The 24,135-nt window shown below is 40.7% G+C and overlaps 3 protein-coding genes across 3 annotated transcripts in view; 1 reads left to right on the top strand and 2 right to left on the bottom strand.

Moving 5' to 3' along the window:
* lhfpl3 (LHFPL tetraspan subfamily member 3) overlaps positions 1–2,384 on the bottom strand; it is a 34,437-nt gene extending 32,053 nt beyond the window's left edge. The window contains exon 1 of the mRNA XM_085769478.1: positions 1,916–2,384. Within this exon, the coding sequence (XP_085625604.1) occupies positions 1,916–2,369 (454 nt within the window). The 5' untranslated portion in view covers positions 2,370–2,384. The remainder of the gene's footprint in view (positions 1–1,915) is intronic.
* Positions 2,385–3,964: 1,580 nt separating this feature from the next.
* On the top strand, positions 3,965–16,065 carry orc5 (origin recognition complex, subunit 5). The gene is made up of 15 exons (XM_085769459.1): positions 3,965–3,981; positions 4,315–4,458; positions 5,158–5,250; positions 6,838–7,023; positions 7,439–7,513; positions 9,468–9,579; positions 9,977–10,107; positions 10,215–10,263; positions 11,766–11,856; positions 12,220–12,275; positions 12,570–12,682; positions 13,093–13,140; positions 13,240–13,350; positions 14,942–15,054; positions 15,815–16,065. The coding sequence occupies exons 2-15, from the start codon at positions 4,342–4,344 to the stop codon at positions 15,858–15,860; spliced, it is 1,341 nt and encodes a 446-aa protein (XP_085625585.1). The 5' UTR covers positions 3,965–3,981; positions 4,315–4,341; the 3' UTR covers positions 15,861–16,065.
* Positions 16,066–17,011: 946 nt separating this feature from the next.
* guca1aa (guanylate cyclase activator 1Aa) lies at positions 17,012–20,583 on the bottom strand. The gene is made up of 4 exons (XM_085769432.1): positions 20,323–20,583; positions 18,913–19,062; positions 18,703–18,796; positions 17,012–17,879 (listed from the first exon to the last, which is right to left on the bottom strand). The coding sequence occupies exons 1-4, from the start codon at positions 20,518–20,520 to the stop codon at positions 17,752–17,754; spliced, it is 570 nt and encodes a 189-aa protein (XP_085625558.1). The 5' UTR covers positions 20,521–20,583; the 3' UTR covers positions 17,012–17,751.
* Between the last annotated feature and the right edge of the window lie 3,552 nt (positions 20,584–24,135).

Here is a 24,135-nt window from a genome sequence, read left to right as displayed (position 1 = left end):
GGGTGGGATTATGCAAATTTGAGAGCTGGTTACATGTCAGACAACTACCACATGGATTTCTTGCAAGAGCTTGCAAATTACAGATTTTTTTGTCAATTCTCACATTTTGGAGGCTGGAAGGCAAGACAAACACCCAAATATATGTTAAAGAGCCAAAGTGATTTTTCCATAATATGTCCCCTTTAAATCACTTATGATCACTGAGTTTTGCCCTCAAATCTCCAACCAAACTGACCCAAGTCGAGTTGCATTGTGGGTAAAGTGTAGGTGCTATGGTTTGGACCAATGACGCAGAAGTGGGTGGAGTACAAAAACAGACCTAATCTCTGACTCTGACTGATTATTAAGTGTAAACGATGGCAGAAAAATAACCGTATGAGCAAATGTCCAAAGTGAAAGATCAGAGGTCAAATTACTGTGACTCATAAGACAAATGAGTGTGAGGTGGACAGCTCATATCACTGACCTTTGTCGAGTTCAAAAAAGAAAAGAAAAAAGTGGTGAAAATGGCTTTGTGGCTAAAGAAACTCTGCGGTTACAGCTGCTAATAGATGAAGGGACGACGTCATCAATGACACATCAGAGAGTTAAGTTAAACTGTTTGGAAAAAAAAGTTTTAAGACCATAACTGATCCAGGATAAGGAGTAAAACCTGAAACTAGAAGAGTTTATTGAATATTACATGTGATGTACTGGAGACGATACATTCTTATTCTAGCTATGAGTGCAATTTGTAGATGTGTAATGAGCATCTGTGTGTTGTGTATTTGTGTGTGTGTGTGTGTGTGTGTGTGCAGATGTCTATCTATAGTCATTGAATGTTTTATTGTGATTATAATGGGAGTTTAAATAAATCCAGATGAGCACAACAAACAAATAAAAATGACACTAAGTGTAATTTCTGTTTAGTTTTTGTAATATTCTGGTTTATTGTTAGAAAACACTGGTTAATGTGTGTGTGTATTTGTGTGTGTGTGTGTGTGGCCTTGTGCCTGCTGTAATAAGAACACATTGTCCATGCAGGTATATAATATTACAATATTCTCCCATGTGGTGAAACAAGTGGGTGAGGTTCAATGCTGCACATACAGAGGAACTCTCTCTTTCTCTCTCTCTCTGTTTCATCCTGGAAATTTGATTAAAATTATAATTAAAGACAGAAACAAGCTGCTCTGTCTCTGCTGCTTTGATTCCTGCTCCTCGTCTCCTTCACACCAGTTCTTACATCATAGTGCGTTTAAAGACACCACAAAGACTCTGTTTGTTCTCATTAACAGTAAAACAGCGACTTGCATTTGACTATTTTCTCGCTCTTATGAAATTAAAGTCGAGCTTAAACCACACACAATCACTGAGGACTTACCTGTTTCCATGAGTTATCAACACTTGGACTTTATCACATTTTGCCTTCAAAATAAACTGATAAAACATGAACGGATTCAAGAAACTGTGCAAACTTAAATGTTTTTTCTTTCGCTCACAGTCTGGTTTTGAGTGCTCAGTGAACCAACCTCATGCAGCTTAAGGTGGAATTGTAAAAAGAAAAGCTTGTACGTTTTCATTAGACCTCTTGGGGCCTCAGCAGCACACAATGTTTTTCTTTCTATTCTTTTCTCTCTTTTTTTTTTTTTACAGTTTCAATTTAAGGTCTCACTTTCCCCAAGGCTGTTGCCACTCCACCTACACTAACACTACACAAGGTTACATAACTGCTTTAGTAAGCAGAGAAATACTCCAAAAGTGGGGGTTTGTGTAATATAAAATACTGCTATGAGAAACATCTGGACAACATCAGCAGTAGTAGTAGTGTATAGTATGATAGTGCCCAGCTGATTTCATTCATCAGTGTGAATCTGTGTCATTTCTCACTGAACTTGTGAACTCATGCACACACCTGTAGTCGCAGCATTCTTACCTGCAGCCAGCTGCATCCAGCCGCAGATCTTGTACACGGTGCCGGTGCTGCAGAAAAAGAAGAGCGCGAAGCAGCCGATGCAGGTGAGCACCAGCACCATGGACATGCCGATGAAGAAGGAGGCGGCCTTGAACGCGCCGGACGGGATGGTGCTGAACTCGGTGAAGCTGCCCTGGCAGGTCAAGTCCCGGGACAGCCCGTTGCCGATGCAGTAGTGGAAGAGACCGAAGTAGCCCGCCTGCGGGGTGTCCACGCCGTCTCCGATCCAGTAGGGCTGGATGAAGCACACCACGTTGACGATGGCGAAGAGGATGGTGAAGATGGCCCACAGGACGCCGATGGCGCGGGAGTTGCGCACGTAGTTGGTCTGGTAGATCTTGGCAGCTTCGGACGCGGGGAGCATGGTGGTGGTGGTGGTGGTGGTGGTGCAGGTGCTGGGGGCCCCGGGGACCATCCTCTGGTCTGTGTGAGGAAGAGGAGGATTGTGGTGGTGATGGTGAGGAGGAGGAGGAGGAGGAGGAGGAGGGGGGGTCTGCTCAGTCCTCAGGATCAATCACTGTTCCCTCACTCAACTAAACATCTGCAGCATCTGGTTCCTCTAAACAGCACAGTCACAGCGTTGGTCTGCACACACAACTTCTCTCTGTATCTCTGTGTATATCTGTCTATCTATCTCTGCCCGGGCTCAGTCACAGCAGCAGCAGCACCACCGCTGCTCTCTCACATCCACCGCTTTGTCTCCGTCCAGTGTTTTCCTCTCTGCTTTTCATTCATCACTCTGCAAGAAAGAAAGAAAAAGAAAAAAGAAAAAGAGGAGAGAACCAGGAGGACCAAACGTGCGCTCCAGCTCCGTGCAGACCAGCTCCTCCAGGCATCATCCGCTCAGCAGCTGCCCGTGGATTTATCCTACATTTGTCCTCATGTTTATTCACCAGCGTCTCTCTACCTGAGTCGTGCCAAAGCCGGAGGCTGTTGTGCTGTGTTGTTATTCCCTCAGACCGGCTCCGCTCTCTGGATCCGTGTGTGCGAGAGTGTGCGAGTGTGTGTGAGAGAGAGAGGGAGAAGGAGGGAGAGATCTCGCTGAAACGGTCCGAGCTCCGTGCTCGACGCGGCGACAGACCGACAACCGCAGCTCAGCTCCTATTGAATCAGAGTTGGAGGAGAGCCGTGGATATCACAGGGCCAGCCCACCTCCCTTAATCCCAGGCTGACGTATGATTACAGCGAGGCGCCAAATCTTAAACAGACACATTGATTTTGAAGAAACACATATCTGATGGCTCTATTTAATGGGCATATCTGCGCTCAGGCTGCTGCACATTAAAGATAGGCTACCCCGAGAAGTTTGCTTTTGGTTATAAAAGAGTCCTCGTAGTCACTATAACAGTCAATATCCTAGGATGCACATGAACCTGCTACAGCGGCTGCAGAAATTAGTAATAATAGGCCTAATAAATACTAATAAAAAGGATGTGCGTATGTTAGTTTATTTATTTCTAATAGCCTACCAGGCCCTTCAGATTTTTTTCCCAAATAGCAACAATATCATATTTTCTATTAAGCAGAAATATTAAGATGTTCTGGGCACAGAAATAGGTACAGAAGCAATCCATATAATTTATCATTAATGGGCTATTTCTGGTTCCAACGATCATCATTTATGTTACTAGAACCCTATTGGTTTGATTATTCACTTTATCAACGGATTAGTTACCAGATGTAAATAATATCACCACTTTAAGGTTCATTCTGCATCCCCTATGGAGGTTTTAATTCAATTTATGCAGTTGTTATTTTACAAGATGTTTTAATACATAAAAAAAGGTGAAAAAATATAAAAAGATAAAATATATAAGTGTATTGTAGAGTCTGGTATCACATAGGACAAAGTTTGAAACAGATCTAGTAGGAAATGCTGTAATGTTTACATTTTTATAAGCTATAATCTTCATGTGAGGCATAAAGAGTTTAAAACTACATTACCCAGAAGTCCGTGGTGAGTTGTGATTGGCTGGTGACCGAACGTCGTCATTTGACGTAATCCGAAGGCGCGCGCGAAAACTGCTGTGAGTTTCCTCGGTTGTGTGAATGTGAATGTTGTTGTGTTTTTCTGACTTTAACTTAGTTTTTCACCCTGTTTTACGTTTGTTACACGTTTTATTTCCAACCATGGCCGTTTCCACAACACTACGGTGTATTCACAGGACATAGTTTGAGTTAATTACACTAGTTTGAGTCACATTTTGACCGCAGTCCGTCGTCGCCTCCTCCTGCTGCCGTTAAACGGTCGCTTAGCTCCCGGTGGTTGTGTTGTTTTTAGCCTCCGTGGAAATCACCGACCTCCTCCCGGTGAGATATTAATAATAAACACATACGGTGACTCGGTGCTGCCATCGGAGGTTACGACAGACTGACAGACAGACGGGATGACGGCGCTGCTGTTGGAGCAGCCGGGATATGAGCAGGAGCAGCTGCGGAGGGTCGGGGAGCTGCTGCCGTGCAGAGAGGTCCAGGCCGGGATGCTGCTGTCTCTGATGGGACAGGTAACTTACGGTCACCTGTAACGTTACAGCTTTTATACATGGGCGTGTCAACTCATTTACGGGTCGTGTGCTTGAAAATTCTGGTAAAAAGGTTGACAAATCAATTATAAAGCTCGTAAATGAACTTTTAGAAGCTATAATGTGACTTAAACAATGTTTTTGTCTGTGATTTTTTACCCAAAATGTCAGAAAAATCTTCTGTGGCATTGCTTTAGACTAGACTGCTATAGACTTTGTTATTAGACCTCATGTGTCAGATTATCATTAATAAATCAATGTGTTTCTGCACATTTGCCTCAAGAGGAACAGTTACACACTAATATTAAACTTTATTTATAAAGCACTTATCAAATGAAAGTGCATAATGCTCAACAGAGAAAATGAGGATAAAAATAAAATCACAGCAGATAAAATTAAACATTAAAATGACAATAAAACCAGCAGGTAAAGAACAGTGGGAAACAGAGGAAATCGATCAATCTAATAGAAATGTTTCAAACTAATCCATTTGTTAGTGACATTAAATTAATAATGCTTTTACTGTCATTATCAACAGCACTGGATTTATTTTGATGATGAAAACATAGTTTGATGTTACTTAACACAGTGGAAGGAGAGACGTTTGTTCCATATATGTTTATGAAATCAATGAAAATAACAATTATGCTGCATAAAAGCTGCTTTGTTTTGTCCCCACAGCCAGAGCAGTGCAGCTACCCTTCAGTCTTCATCTACGGTCATCGGGCGTCAGGGAAAAGTCATGTGATGCACATCTTGTTAAAGGAACTCGAGGTGAGACAAACACGTCCAGTCCACTTCTTCTTTGACGGTGTTCGTATGCTCAGGTTGCAACTTGGGTACAACTTTCTTATTATAATGAGAAATAAATAATTTTACCTTGTCTTCCCTTATCTCCCGTCCTACACTGCAGACAGACAACAAAAGTGTGTAAAGGGATGATGAACCATTAATCAGGCTCGTGTCAGTTGCTGCTTAACACCAGAGTTTCACTTATTCAATTAAACTTTACACAGATGTTGGCGTTTGTGACGTTTATCAGGCCTCTGACTGACTGGTTGCTCAGTCCTTGTCTGAAAAATCGTGATTTGTATTGGAGGAAAGTAAAAGTTCTTGACAACATGATCCTTTTTAAGAAATTTTTATGGTGGCAGCGTGTTTCAGAGAAATCTCCTTCCTGCCTGCACAGAGCAGCTCTCTCTCTGTGCGTAGGCTTATATCTGTCGCCCTGATTTAAAATTCATAGATAGAATACGAGGTGTCGGATTTGGAGGAAAAAACTTAACTATCTTTCTGCAAATCTTTCTGTATGAATTAAATATGAAGAGCAAATCTTTCCAGATCCTCACTGAAGCTTCCCACCCTTTGTACCAAAACTTGAGTTTTTTCTTTCCCGTCGTTTAGACAAGTAGCAGCAAATCTGTCTCAAACGTAGTTTCTTCCTTTTGATTTTTATTGTTATGTTAACTTTTGTTTTTTTTTAAAGATTGTGCTGTTTGTCCTTGCTACAATGTGAGCTCAGTTCTTACAACGTGGATAATTAAGTTTCTAACTTCCTAACAAGGCCTGAAAATAAAGACTTATTTACATTATTTCTTTTCTAGATTAACTGATTGGTCATTTAGTCTTTTAAAAATAATGAAAACAAGAGTAACAACAGTCCAGAACCCAAATATATGACATTTACAAGATGAAGAAAAACAATGAATGAGCTGAAAATTGAAAATGGAGGCGCCATCACAGTGAAAAATGTCTTCAAAATAACAATAAAGCAGCAAATCCTTTAAACCAACAAATGACTGAAACAGTGGATCAAGATAGAACTATCTGCAGCTCTAACTAACTTAGATGTGGCATAAGATTATTTATTTATGTTTAATATTGCAATGTAAGTGAGGATACACAACAAAACAACATGTATGTGATAGGTGATCAACCAAACTACGAACAAACACAGTAAGCGATTAATCATTTAGTCTTTTAAAAACAATGAAAACAAGAGTTACAACAGTCTAAAACCCAAATATATACGAGGTTCAAAATCATTTAAGACAAATAATGGCAAAAAATGTCTTCAAAAATAACAGTAAAGCACCAAATCCTTTCAGTCGAGAGTCGAGTAAACCAGCAAATGACTGAAACAGTGAATCCAGATAGAAATAGCTGCAGCTCTAACTAACTTAGATGTGTTGTAAATTTAACATCACGCTACTTTTTATCGCGTGAGGCCAAATTCCAGCTGAGGAAGAGTTGTGACAGGAACAAATTTGAATCATTTATTGTGATGCGAGTCGACAGGAAAAAGACGAAGATGTGCATTAACCCTGTCATTGTTTCTTTCCCCTCTCTCTCTCTCTGCAGCTGCCTCATGCCACAGTCAGCTGTGTCGAATGTGTTTCCGTGGCGCTGCTGTTTGAACAAGTGCTGCGGTCCTTCTTTGGCTGCGAGGCCGCCGCGCTGCTCCCCCGCAGTCCCTCCCTGTCCGACTTTGTTCGCATCTACAGGCAGCAGCGCTCCCAGTCTCCTGCCAAGCAGACGCGATACATTGTGAGCGCCGTGCACTTTACACTCAACCAGAAAATCTCCCCTCGCCTGGCACACACCAAAAAAAAAAAAGGCTCTAATCCATGGCACGTCAAATTATTTATTCTCTCTGGATGTGCCACTTAAATGTTTGTATGATAATATGATTAGTAGTGATAGCATATGCAAATGGATGCAACAAACAAAGCTCCAGATGCATTAGCCTGGAGAATATAAGTGCGGTTTCCCAGCCAGCGCAGGAGTGGGTTTTAATCTCTTATCCTGGCTTTAGTCTCATTTTCATTTTTAAACTGAGCTTCCTGCAGCAATCACAGTGAAACGCCGAGATAAAAAGCACTCATTCACAACTTCTTCTTGTTTTTGAGTACATACGGATGTTACAAAATGAGCTCAAACGTGCACGTTTATTATCTCGCAGGTAATGGAAAAAGCCGAGCTCCTGAGAGACGCCGATGCCAATCTGCTCCCCGCGCTCCTGCGTCTCCAAGAACTGGTGAGAAAGAAAGTGCAGCTGCCGGCTCTTTGTGTTATCTGTCAGTATCAGCCCGGGCCACTTTACTGTTGTTGTTGTTGCACTGTGTGGAGGATGAAGAGCGACTGGAAGAGCTCCCTTTGTGACGAGTGACCTTGAGCCGAGTGTGTGTGGAGCGCTTTAATAATGCTGTTAGGACAGAAAGAAGGAAGGAAGGATGGATGGATGGATGGATGGGTGGATGGATGGCAGCCACTCGCAGCACTTTAATTAAACACAGCGAGAGTAAAGAGACTGATTATTTGTGTGATTATTTGTGTTTCGTTCCTGTGAAAGCTGACGACTCTCTGGTGGATCGTGAGTGTTAAGAGGAATCTGTCTTTTTTTAATGTCGTGCTGGTGCTGCTGCTTCAGCGCTGCCACCCAGGATGTTGTGGAAGTGATAATTAGGATGCACAATCACATGTCGGGTGATTGATGGCAGGATGATGGAGGGCTGGTGTGTCTCTAATGTATATTCCTAGTAATATATTATTCTGGCCTCTGCAGGAAGGTTAACCGAGAGGCTTTACTGATCATGGCCAGAGCACATTTAATTAAGCTTTCTCCAACTCATGGCTGCACTTGAACTTCTCAGAGATGATGCTGACCCATCATCAAAACACAAAACAATATGTGGAGCGCTTTCTAGTTTATATTTGATATTATTTCATACTCTAGTTCTAGTTTTTGGTATTGATCATGCAATATATTGGTGCATGATCAGAGACATTAACATAGTTCAATGTTTAGGCAAATTGGTCCATTGCCATAATCCCTATAGTCTTAGCAGTAGGTTCGTTACCTTTATTTGTCGGTGCAAGCTATTTTTAGAATGGCGGAGCAGAGCCACGAGCTGCTCAGAGCTACGCTACGGAGGCTAATGGGATTTCTTGGTTTCCCTCATCAAACTCATCAAATACACAATCCAACAACTCCAAAAGTAGCGTGGTGAATGTGCAGGTCACAACTTGTCCACCAGAGCGTTGTGGAGTTGTTGGATTGTGTATTTGATGAGTTTGATGAGGGACAGGGCACCTGTACCGTTCACCTCCATTGTGTTCGCTGAGCAGCTCACGTCTCTGCCCCGCCAATCTCAAAGCAACATGCACCAATCATTAAAGGTAATGAACCTACTGCTATGACTATAATAGGGATTATGGAGATAGGAGAATTTGCCAAAATGTTGAACTATCCCTTTAAGCCTTTTTGAGCCTTTTGAGTTTTTCTACCTCCAGCCTGTCAAATGTGATCATTTGCAGCCTTTTTCTGATTTACGTATTGATACATTTGACAGATTTCATCTTTAACTGTTATGACACAGTTGAAGTTTTGAAGAAAGACATTTTTTGACTTTATGATATCGCACAGTTTGGTCCATCCATGTTGCAGCAGTGTAGCATGTAATTTCCAATGTTTCCGTAGAAGCCCTTTGTGTGTAATTACAGGAAGATCAGCTGTGCGTCATTGGTTCACTGTGAGCTGCTGACATGTTTCTTTTTGTCTGATAAAAGCCCCGTCGCCGATCATATTGTCCTCACAAAGACAAAGACGTCCTTCATATTATAGAGGAGCATGAAAAGCTCAGAGTCTAGGCTGCACCTGTTTGATCACTGCTGTAAAAGTGAATGGGAAATTGGTGTCTGTATTTATTTATTTATCTATTATTGGTAAAATCGCAACTGTCCATGAGAATTTTCTATGTAAAATGAGAAAAACAGTGAATTTTCACAGTTTTAAAGCTGAATTAAAGAGATGTTTGGCCTTTTTTTTGGTTTCTATAAACAATTAACCAGCTGTCAAAATGATTCTGGTTCATTTTCTGTCGATATAATTAACAAATTAGCCAAACAAAAACATAGATTTTTAACACAAACGATGAAATGAATGGTCACTGTCACTCACTGAGGTGAATGTGTGTGTGTCTGTTGTGCAGGTGGAGGACAACGTCACCGTCATCCTGCTCAGTGAAATCTCCTGGGACAAGTTCAGACCGAACACGGGCTGTTTCGAGCCGCTTCTGCTCCACTTCCCCGACTACAGCAAAGGTACCAAGGTCCTCACACACACACACACACACACACATATACAGGCTCATGCTACATCAGCTGGTATCACAAATAACTCGCGCTCTCTGCACAGTCATGACACACACTTGACAGATGCAGCGTGATGAGATGTGAGATTTTGTACCTGTGATTTTGTTCTGGCGCTCCTCGAGGTGGCGGCGGCTGCGGAGGAGGAGGAGGTTTCTGCTTTTTAAAAAACACCACTGTATGAATTCAGCTCTTTAGAAGCAGTGAATCATTGAACTTGATATGTGAGAATCTCCAGCTGGTTTGGGAAAGATGCAACTTATTATAATTTAGTTTGTTTGTTGGTCTGTGATAAAGCTGCTTCTAAATATAGTTTGTGTGTCTGTGTTTGTGTGTTTATTACTCACAGGTGAGCTGCAGCAAATCTTGTCCCAGGACAGACATCCGTCATATTCGGCCGAATTTTACTCCTCATACATCAACATCCTGCTGGGAGTCTTTTACTCCGTCTGTCGGGACTTGAGAGAGCTACGACACCTGGTCAGACACACACACCTTTATAAAGATTTTTCACCGTTTTGATTTTCCTTCAGCCTTGCATCATCGATTTCTCTCCTTTTTTTTTTTTTTGGTCTCCTTTCATACAGGCTTCCCTGAACTTCTCAAAGTTCTGCGAGCCTCTGGCAGAAGGCAGAGGTAATACATAAAGACGACGAGTGTTCATTCATCTGACAGCCGATCAATGTCTGAATATAAATAATATCTTATTTCACCCCCGGTTTCTTTGTGTTCGTCTGAAGAGGGATCCTCCTGTCATGTCGGTCGTCTGAACTCTGCCTACCTCCATTTATTTCTTTAAAGCTGCATTAATTGATTTTTTTTGTAGAAGCAGAACAAGCTCTTGACAGATTATTATCCCGTTAGCTCGGTGCGTTGCCTGGTAACCATCCATCACACAACTGAGTGAGCATCCTCGTCATTCAGCTGTAGAGTTCATGTAGATGAGGATCATCTATTGCATCTACTTAGATGTATGGTTGATTGATATCATCATCACAGCATTTTGATTAACTGATTATTATAAACTTAGTAAAAATAGATCAGTAGTATTGGGCTGCATAAGATTATACAGGTGTACCTATAATAGTGAAAGCTGTGTGTATGTGTATATATAGATATTAATAGACTTGGCTCATTGAAAGTGCTTGAATTTATATATTTTGTGCAACACGATTCCTATATAATAAGAAAGAGTTCATAGACTTATTAATGAAAGTGAAAGAGTCTCAACTATGTTGCATTTACAGACATCAAGTAAAAAGAAGTGATAAAAACAAAACACTTCAGTAACCCTTTAATTTACAGGCCACTAATTATGTGATAATGTCAAGAAATAGCCAAGAAATAATGGCCAATTTCATAGTAATGTCGAGAAATATAGCCAAGAAATAACAAATAATTGCGTCCAGAAATATTGGTCAGTTGAAAAGTTCTGACCTTTCCCAAAAAATTAAAAGCATGAAAAGCATGTGCAATCTTTTGCCTTTGTGAAAAACATGACATTACTATGAAATTGACCGTTATTTCTTGGCTATTTCTTGACATTATCACATAATTAGTGGCCTGTAAATTAAAGGGTTACCGAAGTGTTTTGTTTTTATGACTTCTTTTTACTTGATGTCTGTGCAACACAGTTGAGACTCTTTCACTTTAATAATAAGTCTATGAGATTCTTTAAAGTGCTCTTTCTTATTATATAGAAATCTTAGTGTTATAACAGCAATCAACACTGTTTATTTCTCAAATTATGTCATGCTAGGTCTTTAAATTTGCAGGAATTGGGCCTGGAAAGTCCTTGAATTGGAGTGGGAAACATTGATAAATGAAGCTGAAGTCCAAACACCATTAATCTGCAGCTCTTGACAAAAAATATCTGGACCTTCAGCTGCCAGACTTTCAGGGTTAAGGTTAGGGGGATAGTTGCTAAATTCATCAGTTTACCACTTGGTGCTGAGCAGGTTCTTTCGACAGCCACTTCATCAAAGTTTAGTTTTTTGCTGTAAAAGGCTGAAATCAGGAGTTTGTAGGACGTAGAGATCACGTGACCTGTGGAGTGAACTGATCTGTTGTTGCTGTTTGAACCTGCCTCATCATCACTGTGTCTCTCATTGATATTTGGTTGTTGTCATGTGTTGCAGTGAAAGAAACGGACACACACAAGCTGTGGAGGAACATCGAGCCTCATCTGAAGAAGGCCATGCAGACAGTTTATCTCCGAGAAGTTTCCAGGTTCGTCCGATCAATCGGTCAATTTTTTTTTTTAACTCCGAGGCCGACAATATGTGATCGTTGGGTAACCCTTTAATTTTCAGGCCGTTAATTACCTGATAATGTCAAGAAATAACGGTCAATTTCATAGTAATGTCATGTTTTTCATAAAGGTTTATTACACATGCTTTTCATGCTTTGAATTTATGGTAAAAGTCCAGACTTTTTCTCCACCAAGTCCTTGCAATGGACAGATATTTCTGTATTTCTCGACATTATTATGAAATTGGCTGTTATTTGTAGGCTATTTCTTGACATTGTCACGTAATTAACGGCCTGTAAATTGATCATTGTTGTTGTGTTGTTTCCTCTCCTCCCTCTCAGTCTTCAGTGGGAGCAGATGCAGCAAATGGACGAGAAGGAAACCGGAGCGTTGCGAGGTAACGACACTGGTTCACTGTTTTGCTGCTTCGCTCAGTGACGTAATGCGGTTGCAGAGCAGATGTTCAACTGTAAAACAAGTGACAGGGTGCAGTGACACTGTGGGTTCATGCTGAAACAGTGATATATATATATATATATTTTCCTGTGCAGTAAATGGTCTATCAGCTCATCGCACTGAAAGTAATGCTTTAAAGTCGCTGCTCTGTGTGAAGCCACGCGTGTGTTTTTATTTTTAGACTTTCACACACACGCACGACCCCGTCTGAATGATTTTTCCCTCCTTCCAAAAGGTTTATCTGCTCACACTCATGTCGAACTGCCGTATTACTCCAAGTTCCTGTTGATCGCCGCCTACCTGGCGTCCTACAACCCGGCTCGCGCGGACAAACGCTTCTTCCTCAAGGTTGGGAAAACTGTGTTTATGTGAAGCTGGTTGTTTCTCAGTGTGACACAATGACAGAACAACAGGGGGGGAGAGAGAGATGCAATAAAGAAATCCTCTGGGTTTCTCACTAATTGTTGGTGAATGATTTGGAAAAATTGCATTTTATTTGATTAATGAACTATTTCAAGATGAACATGAGAGCAAATCATCTCATTCCGCACCCCATGGACTCTGGGTTCATCAAAACGCCTCAATAATTCAGTCTTATAAGACTTTAAACCTCCTGTAGTGTCTCCTGATGAGATGATGCTTCTCTGGGTTTTATTTCATTTCTGTTCTTGTACGGATTAATTACTCCTCCGCTATTTGTGTTCATCAGTTATTTAATTAAAAACCTGACTTAATGTCTTTCTGTTTCCTCTCACCAGCATCACGGTAAAATAAGAAAAACAAACTTCCTGAAGAAAAATGAAAAGGTGATTAACTTAACATAACAGCCTTTGTTTTTCTTGGTTTGTTTCACTTCACAACTTGTGTCACATATTATTTAACATGATGTCATTTTCATTTTCCAGACCAGTAACCATCTTCTGGGGCCGAAGCCGTTCCCTCTGGACCGCCTGCTCGCCATTTTCTACAGCGTGGTCGACAGCAGAGTCGCTCCCACCGCCAGTATCTTCTCTCAGGTGAGCTGCTGTCGTCGTCGCATCCAGCTGCACAGTTTACATGACATCTATCTGTTCATGGTGAAGGATGGACTGGAAGAAACAGGACAAAAACCCCACTAAGACCCACTAACGTCAAGTTTATATCGGCAGTGGAAAAGACTTGAACCAGTCCTCACACCTGGTTGTGCAGTAAGACATGAGGATTTATGGCATTCTGATGTAAACACTGATAAAAATCAGATTAACCTACTGATTTTCATCTCTTTGCTGCTGTAACGGCTTTTACGGGCCCTCAGCTCCGGCATTTAGCCTCTGATGAGTTTTCACTTTGATAATTTACATTAAAACAAACTTTTTATATTTTTTATATAGTATTTTCAAACTTTTACATCTCCTGTAGACAAAAACATTCTCAGAAGTACTTTTAAAGAGGAACTATGCAAGTCCGGTCGCTTTCCCTCTGTTCTGCTAACCCTCCTCTCGGCCATGTGCATTTGTTTTTATCATCTACCATGTTACCATGTGTATATTTGTGTAGTTTTATCTGTCATAAACAAGAGATTACGGGTTACGGGGCGCGTTTGTGTTGCGGTGCCACCGAGACGAGAGCTGGGACACCAGGTCGGAGGCTCTGATCTTATAAGGCTGGTTTTCAGCTAAGAGACGCTAGGTGGAAGGCAGAGAGCCTCCATTCTCCATTCTCCCTCTAAACCATGACAGTTACTTTTGTTGTTTAATGAAGGTAAAAATGTAGAATAGTTGAGCTAAAAATCCTGTATAGTTCCTCATTAAATGATATAAATACGATAAATAACATAGTATATTAACATATTAAGTATTAACATAATTAAACCTACTTTATATAGATAATAAGGAAGAACAGACGGTTTTAATTCCTCGTCTTCCACCTCCTTGTGTCTCACAAACAGCTGCAAGAACAGAATCACTTCCATATATCTCCCACCGTACCTGCACACCGCTGAGCTGTGCTGTAAAAAAAAAAGAAAAAAAAGAAACCTCTAACGTTGTCGTAAAACACAGGACAAATTAAAGTTTATAGTGAAGTGATGAACCACTGTGAGCTCTGTAGTGGGAGGATTTCACCCTTCATTTGTTCCTGTAGAGCTTCTTCTCTCTCTCTCTCTCTCTCTCTCTCCGTGAGGCCTTGTGCTTCTGACCGAATATAGAGAATCATTTAATTTCATGCTTTTCCCAGATTTAAGCAAATGAAAGAGAATATGCACGAGCATAATCAGAGGGTTTGAAATTATTATTTCATCTTTGAGGGGGTAGTGGGACTATTTTATGTCCAATCGCGCCTAATGACCCACAGCGTCGCAGATCAGAGACTTTCCTACACACGAAGTCATGAGCTTCGGTTTCCGCGGCCAAATGTCGGTCTATTTACGGCCCCCGAGCATGAAATGGTTTTAGGAAATTGGGCTCAACCCCGTATCCGTGCAGCTCGCAGCTCGTCGTCGTCAGCATCAGCATCATTTAGTGGCTCTGGATCAAAGTGTGTGTGAAAAAGCTGCGTTTAAAGAGGTGGAACACACACACTCAGACACATACGCACACACTCATTCAGTTTCTCCTCTTCCTCGTTCAGATCTCCTCTCTGGTGACCTTACAGCTGCTCACTCAGGTCAGTCACGACGACCAGCTCGACGCCCCCAAGTACAAATGTGCCGTTTCCATGGACTTCATCTGCGCCATATCCAGGTGTGTATAGCAAGCAGATTTAACATTTAAAAGCTAAGTTTGACTCTCTGGAATTAACATGAAACGTAATTACATTTTGAATAGTTGGATTTTTCATTCAAGATGTCTTTAATTCAGTTTTGCCTCGTCAAAAAGAACATTTCAGATTTCCGCAACTACGTTCTTCCTATAGGACAAATGACATCACTTTTGCCATTCATGTGTATGGGGTTTGGCATTACACATATCTACGATTCAGTTGCAGATATCCGCTATGTGAATTACGGATATCTGTAACTGAATTATGACTAGTAGTAACTCCAGTTTGAGATATCTACAATGTCATTTTGACTAGTTAATTTAAGATATCTGAAAAGGGACATGTAGATATCTTTAATTGAGGTGAATTAAAGATATCTTGAACTGGAATTATGACTAGTCAGAATTAAATTGTAGATATCTCAAACTGGAATTACTACTAGTCGTAATTCAGTTACAGATATCCGTACGTCACATAGCAGATATCTGCAACTGAATTGTAGATATCTATAATGACAAACCCAATACACATGACTGGCAAAAGTGACGTAATTTTTCTTATAGGAAGAATGTAGTTGCGGAAATCTTAAATGATCTTTTTGACGAGGCAAAACTGAATTACAGATATCTGCAACACATATCCAGTCTGACTTTTAAATGTTAAAATGGCATGCCATATGTGAGTGTGTCTGTTGTGTTTGTCTCACTAACAATGTCCTGTTTTCTGTGATTGATCCTCCAGGACGGTGAACTTTGATATTGTCAAGTACCTGTATGACTTCCTGTGAGGTAAACGAGCGGAGAGACGACTCAGCTGTGACAGTAAGAGGGCACCACAGGAAAACACTTCAGGACAAAACATAAAAGGGGGAAATTAATCCAATTATGTCACTGCCCCCTTGTGGTTGATCAATGAGCTTCTTCCTGTGGAGTCTCTGTGCCTCAAACCATGTTAAATATCTGCTTTGTATAAAATAAATCTCATATTGATAAGTCGACTTTTCCCTCGTTTTTAATTGATTTAAAGACTCGGTGCTTGATATTTATTCTTTAAAACCACACTTCAGACTTTAGCTGCTTTTTTATTACACCAAAATGTCTTGCTGTATTATATATTAGCCTGAAGTAGAGCGACCCTGACACGGTGCAGGTGAATCATCGTCCTTGCTCAGAGGGAGGATTCGGTTTCCGTGATGTGTTTTGAACCTGTGATACGAGGACACGGACGCCGAGGGATATTTAATTCACTCAGCCTCAGTTTAACCTTTAAACAGTGAACTAAACCAGCGGCTCCACCAAAAACACAACACTGTTCATCGTGACCTCCTTTTAAATCTCTCTATATCAATTTTAGAAAGACTGGAGTGCTTAAAATTACCAGACAAATCAAAAATGATGAGAAATTGATATATTATTCTTATCTTTTCATCTGTGTTTCTGCAAAATTTGAGTATCGCCACAGGGTGATAGTAAAATTTGCAGGAAGTCATCGATCTAGACCCCAATGAAGGTCACATAATGAATATTAGAGGTCAAAACAGTCGAATTTGACGGCGCAAAAACCTTTTTCTGCTCTGTAAAACTTAGTTTATTCAGTTTTTATGTCTTTTGCTCTTTGCTGGAGAAAGATACCAGATAGCTGAACCTCCTCGTGCTTCTAAAAGGATTAAAATGACCTGAAATGATGAAGAACAGTGACCACAGCTCATATAAATATCTCACTTTAGATGTGTGAGGAGTCTTGAGTTGACATTTTATTATTTTAAATGGTCTGACGCCTGGTTGTGAACCACCGCTCGATGTCTAAACTCGACAGTTTCCTCTAACTTTTGAATGGATTAGATCAGTTCCTTCTGTTTTTGTCCCGCGGCCGATTGTTTGTTGTGTCAGCAGCTTGAATACCGGCCCAGAACATTTAAACAGAAACATCACAGAGCTTGTAGATTGTAGTTTGTCTTTTATTGTACAAATAAGCAAAAAAAGCTGAGAAAACAGGTCCTGCAGTCTTCAACAGAAGGCACCAGTCAAACGAAGCCAACACACATAACAAAGGTGTAACCTACATCTGAATTTATACTGAGGAAACACACCACTCAGCCAAAGAAACACCCACACACAGTTGTTACAACAAAAAGAAAAAACCACAAGCCAGTAGTAGTTTGCCTTTTTTTTTTGCCTCCTTTGACACCACTTCAGACATTAAAAATGGTAAAAACATAAAAATAGTAAACATTTTCTTTTGCACATGACTAAATTTCTGCAGAAACTTTCACCTGTTCCTGTATCACAGCCAGTGACTTAATCGAATTAGCGCAGAGTCTCAGCCTCCTCCCGTGAACCCCACAGGCAAGAACGGGTAAATAGAGATTTGAGTAATTTTATGCAAAGGGAGAAATACAGATTTGGGGAAGCATAACTGAGTGCATTTAATTGTACTCCAATATCTCCCTCTTTTTTCTTTTTTTAATCCTAAAGGGGGCATCTGAGGTGTCGCCCCTCCTTTGGGAGAGTTCATCATCATGAACTAAAGGTCTGCAGAGGTTGACTGAGTCGTCCAGGTGTATTTAATTGAACTGGATTCGTTCCTTCAGTCTGTAAATGTCTGTGATGTTGTTGACTGAAGCCTGTCAGACGTTGCTGAGGGTGAGGTGAGGTAGTCGGACGGGACACGGCAGCAGCCTAGACGCTGTGTCTCCGGTTGTGGATCATGGCCACGATGTGGGTGAGGTCCAGACTCTTCATCATCACATCCATGAAGTCGCTGTCGCTGCGAGCGCCGGCCACGAACTCCTCCAAGGAGAGCTCACCTGTAAGAGGACATGAAGGAATTTAAACATGTATAATATGAGTCAGACATGATTTTTTTCTTCTTTTTTTAAAGCATTTTTCAAAACAAAATCCACCTTTTTTCCCTGCAAACCAAGATATTCTCTCTGACTCATCTCACACATAAGAGGCTGTTTGGAAACCTAACCGATCTACTGTGATTCAGACTCTAACAAACAAACAAACTATTTCTGTCTATGTCTTCATTAGCATATATGCAAAGCAGATGGGCAAAAAAAAACTGCAATTGAGAAGCGGATATAACATAAAACTCATCATAAATGAATAAACATAGGAGAGGTTTTTGCACGTTTGAGAAATGACCCTGGAGGTCGTTTTGCGGTCAACCTGTAGTTACGGTCAAAGTGTTGGCGCCCTCTAGTGTCCGAGAGTGAAACAGGAAGTCACATTGATGATATTTTATTTTATTTTATACTAGAGACACAAAAATCTAGATCCAGATGAGTCTACCTTCTTCCAACAGGAAACAATTTCCCCTTTTTAAAAACCACAATGACCTGTCTATAACCTCAACCAGCCTACATCTCCTGTAAACAAACTGATGATGTAAAAACCGAGTTCTCGCTTCCTCCGTGAAGGTCTTTACAGATTAGTGTGTTTCATTGTGTGAAGCAGCCTCCTACAGTAACTCCTCTCTCTGTCTGTCTGTGTGCTTCTTGTTGTTGTTTTTCTAACTCAAACGTCTGAACACTGTCCACCCACCATCGATTTCCCTTTTTAAATCTCTTGTTTTCCTCCACGCGGCGCCTGAACACAAACACAAACACACAGACACACACTCACCATCTCCATTTATATCAATCCTGTCAAACACACTGTTGGTGAAATCCTCTGCGGTCATTTCCTGGTTTTCACTCCCATTGATTGCACGTATGGCCTGAAGGAGGAGGAAAAATGAAAAGAGGGGAATAAAATGAGTCTGCTGCATCCAAGGAACCAAAGACTTGACCACTACCAGGTGTGTGATGTCATGATGTGAGGGGGTTACCTTACCTTTATGATGTTGAGGAGCTCGTGTCGGTCGATGCAGCCGTTTCCGTCCACGTCGTAAAGTTTGAAATACCAGCGCAGCTTGTGCTCCATCTTTCCTCGCATCACCAGACTCAGAGCTGCAACGTACTCCATGAAGTCAATGTAGCCATCCTGCAGAGACAAGTACACTCTTGTCAAAACAAATGTGTTATTATTTATTATTATTATTAATATTATTATTATAAAACCAGATTGATTCATCCTTCAGGTGACAGAGCCCCTCCATCCTCCCTCTGTGTGAACTGAAGCATGATGTCAGGGTGGAGGATTATATCTGCAGGGACAGTCTCTGTCTGTCTGTGTCTGAGCACGAGCAACAATCTTCGTATCAAAGCGTTGTCTCGCAGATAATCTCACAGTTTAAATCATGCATGAAGATTATACAGCACCGCACGCGGCCTTTTTGTGAGCCGAGGCTGCAGACGACTAAATATAGACGTTCAGACAGACATCCTGCCGTGACCCTGTCGCTCACAAGACAAGACGATCTCAATTCAACTATATGACAAGACAAGACGGATCTGGGAGGTCGAGTGGTTGTCATTCAATGATACAGATGTTTTATTTGATTTTTTAATTGGGCCAGCTCTTAAATTGAACCTTCATCACTTCAAACTATCATATCATAGTGGCAGAGTACAGTATATTGCCATATTTTTGATCACCAATCAATAATTGCAATCATAAAAGCAGTTTCCAATGATTTCAGACACTTTTACACTTATCTGATATATCAAAGGCTTTAATATTTGGGCCTTTTTGACTGTTTTAAGACATAATTTTAGACTGTGATGAGTTTTCGTCACTACATTCAGACATTTAGTGAGTTAATCAGATCAAAATTGATCTAATTAATCATTGAAATCCTCCGTAATTGCAGCGTTTAAGAGGTCTGTGTTTACATTTTATTCATACAGCTATTCCTGATAATAATAATAATTACAATTTCATGATTAGCATTAGAATGAGCTGAAAGGGTTAATAATCATCTGTTAAATACTGAAATATCAAATATATCTGTTTCCAGCTTCTCCAGTGAGGATTTGATTTGATCTCATTTCTTTTGAAGACGGTGCCTTGGCTTTGTTTTTGTTTCTGAGATCCATTTGATTAATATTTTTTTAAAGCCACTGGACATTTTTAAACTATTTTCATTACTTCTTCTTTCAGTACTCTAGATAATAAACTGTAGATATATAGCCTAACATTTAAAACTTTAGTGGAAACTTTCCCTTCCAAATACTTGGTCCTTTCATGACCAGGTAGAAACAAAAGTAGTGAATGAGAGGAGGAGGATGAAATATCTCGAAGGAAATATCTTTAAGGAACAAAAATAAAATCCCAGACTAAGAGATAAAACCGTCTTCTTACCTTGTTCATGTCAAACGTGCGGAACATCTGCTCGATGTAGGCGTTGGCCTCCGGGTCCAAACCTCTGAGCCCGAAGAACTGCTTGAACTCGTGCAGGGTGAGTTGACCCGACGGACACTCGGTCATGAACTTCTTGTACCAGAGGTGCATCTCCACGGCCTGCAGGTCGTCCACGGTGCTTCCTGTCGAGTTCCCCATTTCTCTCTCTTTCTCTCTGTAACTGACTGAGTGACTGAGTGACTGACTGAGTGAGTGACACTTGAGTGGAGGTATATGAGTGGATGTGGAGCTCGCCGACCTCTCAGCCCACTGTGGTCTACTGTGAAGCGGAGGGTATCCCTGTTCACAGTCACACAACGATGGGACTTTGAGTTAAGAGCTGCAGCCGGCGGCGAGGGGCCTTTTGTAGCCGTCTGTGTTTGGGGAGGGAGGGGGGGGTTAAGGTGTTCCCTGCTCTCCCCCCCTCCCTCTCTGTGTGTCTTCCCAGGTCTAATCACTGGCTGTAATCCAGGTAAACATGTGCATGATCAGTTTAATCCCCTCCAGCAGTGAAAGGGCAGGTTGTCTCATCCACCTCTGCCCACGTTTTACTCTGAGATGTGCTGACAGACACAATAATAATAGCTACAGCTCTCATCCCCCCCCCCCCCCCCAACTCACATGGAGACACACGACGTCCAACACTGTCAGTCGTGCATCTTAACGGACGGGGAACACCTCGCTCAGCATTTGCACCGGAGCACGAGGAGGGGTCCACGTTTAATGCCCCGAGTGAAGACTGAGCTCAACACAAAACACAGACTCTGCAATTTTCTCCTCTGCACAACTTAATTGTTTTTTTTTTAAAGTTGTCCTCATACAGGCCATTTTAAGGGATAGTTCAACATTTTGGCAATTTCTATCTATCATCATAATCCCTAAGGTCCTAGCAGTAGGTTCATTATCTTTAATTATCGGTGCATGTTGTTGTGAGATCAGCGGGGCAGAGACGTGAGCTGTTCAGTGAACACAATGGAGGTGAACGGTGTACAGGTCCCCTGTCCCTCATCAAATACACAATCCAACAACTCCAAAACGCTCTGGTGGACAAGTTGTGACCTGCACATTCACCACGCTATGAAATAATCATGTATAATTATGTAACATTACGACACATGAAGCAAATACTCGGAACTACTTGCGCTTTTGAAATCACTCTGCCCAGCAGGCATGTCTGAAATGTAGTTCCAGCTGCATTTGCCTTCAAAACAACTCTGTCTCGTAATGTTATTATTTCATAGCGTGGTGAATGTGCAGTTGTGGAGTTGTTGGATTGTGTATTTGTTGAGTTTGATGAGGGACCTGTACCATTCACCTCCATTGTGTTTTCTGAGCAGCTCATGTCTCTGCCCAGTGGATCTCAAAACGACATGCACCAATAATTAAAGGTAATGAACCTACTGCTATGACTGTAGGGATTATGGCAATAGGCGAATTTTCCAAAATGTTGAACTATCCCTTTAAAAATCCTAAATTTACCCACTTGAGCTGCAAACTCTAATAAAAAACTCTGGATTAAGGTTTGAATAAATCTGGATTTTATCTCCCATCAATTGCATTTAATGCACAAAAACAATAATATGGACAAAAGAAACTAAAACCTGTTTCCATGCACCTGAGAACTTTTACTTCACTTTAATGATCAATTCTGTTTTTTGTTCCTGTTTAAAAACACTTATCACATCATTTAATTCAAAATACCTTTATTTGAACATTCAGTGGAGACAAAATAAAGTTCAATTATGACATTATAATTGCACAGTTTGTTTTCTTATGTCTTGTAACTTAGTAACTGAGGAGTGAGTGTGATTATTGATTGTTCAACTGATGTATATGGATCCAAAATTAACCTAGAACAATTTTGTTTCCTTCTTCTGTAAGTATTTGGAGTTCGTTTTTTGTGATTGTTAACATAATTGTTTGGACAAAACAAAGAATCTGAGGATGTCTCTGTCTCTGGAAAACTGTGACGACTAGTTTTCTGGACCAAAAATCATTACAAACAGTTTGGCAAAGTATTTTATTTGGATACACTCTGGAGCCAAGAAGGCTCGACCGACTTATGATTGTTGATTAGTACATTAAATGAAGAAAGATTACAGTTTGTATTAGTAAAAAATAAAAACAAATCATAGGAGAAAGACTTAATCTGATTTGATCTGTTAGTTACGACTCCTGTGTTACAACAACCTTGCGATATACTTCAAAAGCGTTAAGTGCTTGTTTGTTTCATTCAGCATATATAAATGCGGTTAATATTGTCAACAGAGCATCGTTACAACCTGTTAATGAAAAAAAAAACATAATACATAAACATGTTAGTGGTTAAAGTTAATTCTGAATACATTACCAGTTAAAATATACCCATCATACAAAAGTAAAAATAAAAAAAACTTCAATAGTAAATGCAGCTTTTGTGTCACATTAAAGCGATAATTCAGTTTTGATTTTGTGTTTTCTCACATTGACGTTCAGATATTTGTTACCTGTGAAATACATTCAGCAGGAAGTCTTTGTGTTTTCTTCTGACTTTCAAAAAACAAAACATGCAGGAAACAAGAAGGAAAAGTTTCAGACCAACACAGAAAATACCACAAAGCAGCAACTCCACATAGTTTTACTGGTCAAACCAGTACGATGGCTCATCATTCATTCATTCATTCATGTCTGAATTGAAGAGAAACTGGCCAATATTTGCCAAAAAAAAACAAAAAAACAGTAAAACAAATTTTGTATAATCCACAGGACAGATGTAACAAAAACAACATTTGGCCTTTGATCGTATGATGGATTCTTCATGTAGTGTTAATTGAAAACTAGCATCCTACCCCTGCTTTAGTGCATTAATGTAACAGGTTTACACTTTGTTTCCATCATTATTTACATACCAGGTGACACATTTGCATTAACAGTCATATATCAACAGGTATATGAGGAATGAATGGCAGCAACAGGCTTTGACTACCAAATAGCCTGAAATGTGGTTTCCAACATTTTTTTTGGAAGAGCTTTTTCCTGATGATAACAAAAACAGAGAATAACGTACAAATAACAACGGATACAAATATAACACTCATAAGACAACAGTATGTAACAAAGAGCTATGTTTTAAGAGCTTAAAAAAGTAAAAAGCTATAATATTTCAGACTTCTATAAGGCCTCATATGCATTCTTCATTATGCTTCATATTCCGTTTCCCATCCAGCTTCGGTTTCCATTCATATTGGCTTTTTTTTTTGTGTGCCAATAAAACAATGTCAGTCTGGATAAAGTCTCAATAAAAGGTGAAGTCACTGTGGTGCCATGTTGGAGCTCGTACAGATCTCTCTGCCTCCTCCTCCTCCTCCACCTCCACCACCGTTCACGCTTTTCCTCTTCCCCCAGTGCAGGTGCCTGTAGATGGAGTCAAACGCCGACACCGTGTAGCGTGCAAACAGGCCGGTCCACCTCACGGCCTCCACCATCCACTGCACGCTTCGCCCCACGAAGGCCACAAACAGGGTGGTGTAGTGGGCCAGAAGCAGCAGACTCCTCCCCAGCTGCCTGCCACGGTTAATGATCAGGTTCACTCTTTGGTCATGCCCAGCCATCCTTTAAATACTTTCTTTAAAAAAAAAAAAAAAAGTTGTTCCAGATGTTTAAAAGTCAAATTACATGTATTTTTTTATCTCATTTTTCGTTTTTCCTAGTGTGTATATTTTCGCAGATGGACCCTTTAAAGAAGGCGTTGAACGCTTGTTGAATTTGCAGACGGTCCCTTGGATGCTACGCCGA

The sequence above is a fragment of the Trachurus japonicus genome, chromosome 23, assembly GCF_045865225.1.
Source record: "Trachurus japonicus isolate A0001 chromosome 23, Traja_1.0".
Lineage (NCBI taxonomy): Eukaryota > Metazoa > Chordata > Actinopteri > Carangiformes > Carangidae > Trachurus > Trachurus japonicus.
The sequence above is the reverse complement of the archived record's forward strand: the minus strand, read 5'-3'. Positions and strand labels throughout refer to the sequence as shown.